This window comes from Lactuca sativa, chromosome 4, assembly GCF_002870075.4.
Source record: "Lactuca sativa cultivar Salinas chromosome 4, Lsat_Salinas_v11, whole genome shotgun sequence".
NCBI lineage: Eukaryota > Viridiplantae > Streptophyta > Magnoliopsida > Asterales > Asteraceae > Lactuca > Lactuca sativa.
In genome coordinates, this window is record NC_056626.2 from 257,797,893 (window position 1) to 257,804,562 (window position 6,670).

A 6,670-nucleotide genomic window follows, 5' to 3' on the forward strand; every position below is an offset into this window, starting at 1 on the left:
AATTATTAAAATTTCATTATGGAGAACTACTTGTAAAATGAATTATTTAAATTCCAGTGCAAATATGAATATGATAAGGAGACTTCATGAATTTTAATTTTGAAAAAGTAAAGAGAAAGTAATTAAACACTTAATTATTTATTCGCATCTAGCTGTAGTTGAAAATCTAATGTCAACTTTAAGATTTTTTCTGGTCAATGGCGGCTCATTGGTTCCTTAATCATTTTTGGCTCATTTGACCTAATGCAAGTTACCATCATACTTATTGCCATCAGCTATTAATGCTGACCTACATTTTGTTTTATTAGTAAAATTATTAGTTCTGATGCCTTAAAAAGCTGGTTGAAATTTTGCACAAGATGTTTAATTATATTAAAATTTGATACATCCTGTCCCATATCCATGGCCAATTAGATTCACATCGATCTCATTCGTGCTAAGGCAATTATGACAAACAAGTTGCGACAGCTAATTAGATTGGGTGCGTACAACAATTATTGAAGATTAACAATTAGTAACATGGTAGTCAGCTTTATACGATATATCTAAGATCTTGAGATTAATCCAATTTTAATATGAATAAAAGTAAAAAACCTTCTCGTATCTGAACATTTTTTACAACCATTTTTCTGTATAATGTGCACTTACATACGTACTAGTTGACATAGATCCTTGAATGAGAAAGTAATTTTATATCACATACAAATTAATAACACAGAGCTCCAACTTCTTTTAATCATCTTCTTTAACATGCAGCAGCAAATCCACAACCTGGCTCATAGTTGGTCTTGCATCTTCATCTTCCTCTGAACACTGTAACGCTAGCATAATCAAAATTTCCATTCTACGCATGTTATATTCGCCATTGACATTAACATCTACAACTTCTGCAATCCAGTCATTCTTTCCACCAGCTGCTACTATCTTTTCCTTCACCCAGTTCGCAAGCTTTCTCTCAGATTGCCCACTTAGATCACTTCTTTGGCTACAACCCGTTATCATCTCCAACATCACAACGCCATAGCTATATACATCAACTTTTGAGGTTATTGGACGATTGATAAACAACCATTCTGGAGCCATGTAACCTCTTGTGCCTCTTGCTTTCTTAAACTCTGAATTACACGTTCCATCTCTTTCCAATAACTTCGACAATCCAAAATCCGCCACCTTGGGTTTGAAATCACTATCGAGCAATATATTATGAGGCTTAACATCACAATGCAAAACCCACTCCAAGCATTCTTCATGTAGATAAGCTAAGCCTTTTGCAGAGCCTATTGCAATGTCAAATCTCTTACTCCAATCTAGTTTCTTGGAATGTAAATTTTGAGCCAATGATCCATTCTCCATGTACTCATAAACCAACAATCTGTGATTTTTCTCAGCACAATATCCCCACATCTCGATCAAATTCATGTGGTTTAGCTTCCCAAGGGTAGTTATCTCTGCTAGAAGTTCGGCTTCAGCTTGGTTGTTGCTAATTTGTTTAAGACGTTTGATTGCTGCGACTCGATTGTCTGACAATAATCCTTTGTACACAATTCCACCACCTCCTCTCCCTATCTCTTTGCTGAAATTTTTAGTGGCTTTCTTCAATTCTTGATAGCTGAATCTCTTAAATCCTGTAGCAGCTTGAAGGTAACCTTGTGATTTGTTGTATGGATTTCGGGTTTTATAAAAGAAGTACATAATGCATATGATCTCCAGTGTTCCAAATACATATGTAAATATTTTCAGGGACTTAATGGAATCTTCATTTGGGTTCTTATCATAAGCTCTAGGAAGTTGGATTGTTGGTATCTCACTGCAGTTTAAGGTGAATCGCTGAACAACGTTGTTGTTAATTGAAGATATGGGTAGAGTTTTTGGTAGCTTTAGATACATGGAACCATTAAAACTCACCGAAGAGAATCCATTCACCAACTTAAACTTTGCGTAACAAAGAAAAATCCCTTTGGTTCTATCGTATTTGAACTGGAACCCTTTGCAATTGCAGATGTTTAAGCACTGTTGCTTACACCCATCTAGTGTTATATTCGGCATGTATTTAGCATCATAGCCATAAAAATCGGTGTGAGGAAGTTCTAGGAAATTATCTTCGCCATTATCACATAATGTCGGCTCGAATTCTGGTTCACAACCATATGACCAATCTGTGTGATTGATCATTTTGTGATTTGGTAAACAGGAGCACTTCCTACCATGTGTAGGATTGTTAGAACACGTACTATTTTCTCCACAACTTCCATGAATTCTGCAACTTTCGGACATAGCTTGCCATGTAACTTGCCATACTCCTCTGATCTCATCGAGACTGTAGGCACGGAAGTTACCATCAACATCCATAGTCAACCTTCTCAATGGCTGAATTCCAGCATCCGATGTGTTGAAGAAAAGACTATCACTTGAGATGAAACGACCAGAGAAATCAAGGGTAGCAATCCTTCGGCTACCATAAGTGGACCTTCCAGATTCCCATGCACGTAGCTCAGGAGATGGCCAATAAACGCCTGCAACTTTAGGTCCATTATACACAAGTCTAATGACATTATCGTTGTCAAAAAAGAGCTTGTAGAACCCCGAAGAGTAGTTTGTTAAGCTTCTTGAAGAAACAAGTGGTGTATCTTTCGTAAGCTGTTGATCGGGAAGAAGGGTATCTGTTGGGGAGCCAAAGCTTTGCCAAATAATTTGATTATCATGATTTTGAAGATAAAGATTTCCTGAGTTATTCATTTTCAACTGTGCAGATTCTGTTGAATCTCTTATAGTTGTGGTCCATATTGGTAATGGTTGATCTGCATCTTGTAGAACCAGATTTCCAGTTTTTAGGAGGGAAAGCTTTGAACGTTTTCCATTAACTGGTACATCTCGATTAGCCATCCAAACAATGGTGTGACTTCCATCTGCGAGTGGTTTAGTAAACCATACTGAAAAACAATATGCATTCTCTCCAACACTGTAAAATCCGGCTGTATAAAGGCCGTTAGGTGAGATCAAAATGTCATTTTTGTTCTCCACTGAGAGAGATGAACCAGGGTTTAATACCAGTGGTTGTGATGGAGGAGTTGGAGAGGGAGATATCAATGGTGTATGGGTTAGTAACACAAAAACAAGCACTTGGAAAAGAAAAGCCGCAGCCATTGAGGGCGAGCATGAATTCAGGCGTCGATGCTCTTATAATCAATTACTCAGTATTCATACAAAGTCTACGGTCAACGGTACTGCGAAAGATGAATTTATTACACTTTTGAAAATGATCATTTCACGTGTTATTTTATTAATATTTTTTAATTTTCTCTTTCCATTTAAAATGTTTTTTTATTTATATATTGTAGAATAGTTTATAACTCGTGAAACCACGACTACAAAATTAATTAAACTTTAATAGTTAGAACACAAAATTATTAATCAATTATAATCGTTAATTTAAATAAATATATGAAATTATATCACCTTATAATTTGTATTAATTTTATTTTAAATTTTATTGCATTGTTATTAATTTATTGTAATTAAAGTAAAAAATTTTAAAATTTGAAATAGATAATTAATAGGTTGACAAGTGGCATATATTAATTAAGAGGTTTAATAGGGTGACATATGACAAAAAAATATGTATTGATTAGAAGGCTTAATATGATGACACATGTCAAAAGTAGATTAAAACTATTTTTTTATTAGAATAGGAATACGTTAATTCTATTAATTTTGAAAATACATATTCTAGCTAAAGGTTTAGATATGGCATTTTAACAATTACCATTAAGCATTGTTTTTTTTAATATAAATTTATATTCAACTATATATACATATATTTTCCTAAATATATTTAAGAAAATACTAAATATTTTATCTACTTATAATATTTATTTATAGTTATATGACAATTAAGTAGAATATATGTTCTTTATTTTATACATGTAATATATATAGAAACAATGAATAAAATGTGAATTTATATTTTGTTAAAATCAAAACATGTAAAATGTAAGACATAGTTGTAGCATGATAGGTTGGGCCACATGAGTAATTAGAAGGGCATATCAATTCAAAGTATACAACGTCTGCTTGGTAGATGCTACTTGAAATACTATGTTTTGTGAAGGTCGCATAAGGGAATGCATCGCAAAGTGAAGTTCGATATTGGTTTGCCACCCTTAGATTCGGACTAGTCAATAATAAATGTTAAAAATGATTTTTTCATCTAGGATAAATAATCTTAACCAAATTAATAGTTATGATCAACAAGTGTAGCCTATTTGATTTAATAAAGAAAATTATGTTAATATTATATGTTTCATTAATATTATAATATAATAAAATAGAAAAAATCAGTCGAATCGTCCATACATCGTAAAAATAAGTGCACCAAAACATATATATATATATATATATATATATATATATATATATATATATATATATATATATATATATATATATAGAAAGTACACATCTTTCAAATCCCAAAAATATAAATTTAATAGAAATCCGACTTCGTATGGATTAGATATGATTTTTACAAGATAAAAAAATTAGTCGCGCACAACGAATGTATGACGTAAAATGCTACGAAGAAAATGGTTGACTTTTAGCTAATATGAATAAAAAGAAACTCGTAATACTCTTTAAAATATGAATTTTGAGAAAAGAAATGCTAAAAATGGCGTCCGTAAGAGAGAGTTATGATTTTAGCAAAATCATATAATTTTATAAAATATGGACAAAAATATAAATTCAAAAATTAGTCGGCGGAGTCTAAACGAAAGTTGTAGATCTCGTCAATAGCTATGCGTGGATATAAATAATGTCAAAAACGGAGTGCGTATGAACGAATTATAATTTATTAATAGCACATTTACATATTAAAATAAATTATAAATCATATATATATATATATATATATATATATATATATATATATATATATATATATATATATATATATATATATATCAAAGGTATTGAGGATGCGGTCTTTATAAGACTAGTGTTGAGTAGTTTTGATATTAGTTTAGTATAAATATCATTAAATCTATTTTAAATTCTATTAAAAATGAGTGTCTAGTCATTTAAGTAGATATAGATGTTGATTTTTGAAAATTCAACTACTATAAATAAGAGCCTCTAGGCTCTCATATTTTTGCACCAGTCTCTTGATTCAAGAGTTTTTCTCTTCTTATCCGCTGAGCATTTCGGTTCCTCGTGATTCGACTTCTCTTTCTGTTGTTTTAGTATAATAAGGTGAGTGCAAAAACGCTGCAAGAATCTTTCTTAGAAAGATTCAGCGACAAAGTTCTGCTCCTGTAGAGCCCGACTCCTAGCAAAAACCTCATTCTAAGTAACTTATGCTTACCCTATTTTAAATATAGTTTATATTTAAAATTAGTATTGTTATTACGAACTTATAGTAAATATTTGGGCTATTATTATAACTTATATAAGTGTCGTTATAATATCTTTTTAACTACTCGCGGTTCAGAGAATCTGTTTAAAGGGCCGCATATGGTTGTTGGATTTTAGAAGTGCTATATGCCAAAATGGTCCTACCGTCCGGTGTTTTATGTCTGACCCTTGTCTGTACATAGTTGTTGGAAAATATTGTCTAAACGCTTATAATAGAATAATAATGCTAAGACTAATAATTAGTCACAGTAAATATTAGACTAAAATCTAGTGGTAATAATAATAGGTTTCGTCATAAGAAATTATATTGATAAGAAGCGAAGCTCTGTTTGAGTTTGGAATCAGCACTTTAACAAGTGAGTGCATAGTTACTTTCATCTTACATATAGACATGAAGTATTTAATATAAATTAAGTGTTATGTGTGCATATTATTTGTGTTCTTGATATCTATGCTAGATGAACAAAAATATACATTTTTTAACTGTTAAATTATATATGTATTATATATATCTATAAATATGATGGGTAAAAGATGGGTAGATTAAAGATGAGATGAATGATGAGCGATGAAAAATGAGATGAATGATGATCGATGATATATGAACGGTAAAAGATAGTGAGAGGCGATGACCCAAGCGATGGCCTCGTCATCTAGCAGAGTATAGATGACAACCACAGACTATTCTAGATAGTCCAGTAGAACACTAGCATGCTCGCAACCTGTAGGTGTTGTGAACAATGTGTTCACCCTGTGTACTATAAAAACCCATTGACATGTATTGCGGGTGAAATCCCTAAAATAATATTGTCAATAAATGAGATAAACCCTGGCAACTATCGACTTAGCGCCTGTTAGATGAACCCTGTCAACTATGGATTTAGTACCTGTTATATAAACCCTGGCAACAATGGACTTCGTGCCTATTCTATAGGACAATCCTTAAGAATAAATAATGAGAAACAGATGATTCATAAGGAAGATACTTAAGAATAATGGATGATGAGGATGGGTAATTGGGTTTATTGTTTCATGATTAAACATAATAACTTTATTATTGTGGGTTGAAAACCCTATGTACTCACCAGGTTTCCCAACTTGACCTACTCAGTATATTTGTATCACAGATGTCGATACCAAGCTACATTACACCGAAAGAGTAAAGGAGATGTAAATCACTAGTGTAAAAGAATGTAAGGTCTGTTTATACTTATGCTTCTGTATTGACAATGACATCCCAACATTTTAATATAAACAAATA

At 32.0% G+C, this 6,670-nt stretch overlaps 1 protein-coding gene across 1 annotated transcript; it reads right to left on the reverse strand.

The window, feature by feature from the left end:
• Positions 1 to 559: 559 nt before the first annotated feature.
• On the reverse strand, positions 560 to 3,212 carry LOC111890276 (putative receptor protein kinase ZmPK1). The gene has a single exon (XM_023886419.3). The coding sequence runs from the start codon at positions 3,142 to 3,144 to the stop codon at positions 733 to 735; it is 2,412 nt and encodes an 803-aa protein (XP_023742187.1). The 5' UTR covers positions 3,145 to 3,212; the 3' UTR covers positions 560 to 732.
• Positions 3,213 to 6,670: the final 3,458 nt, after the last annotated feature.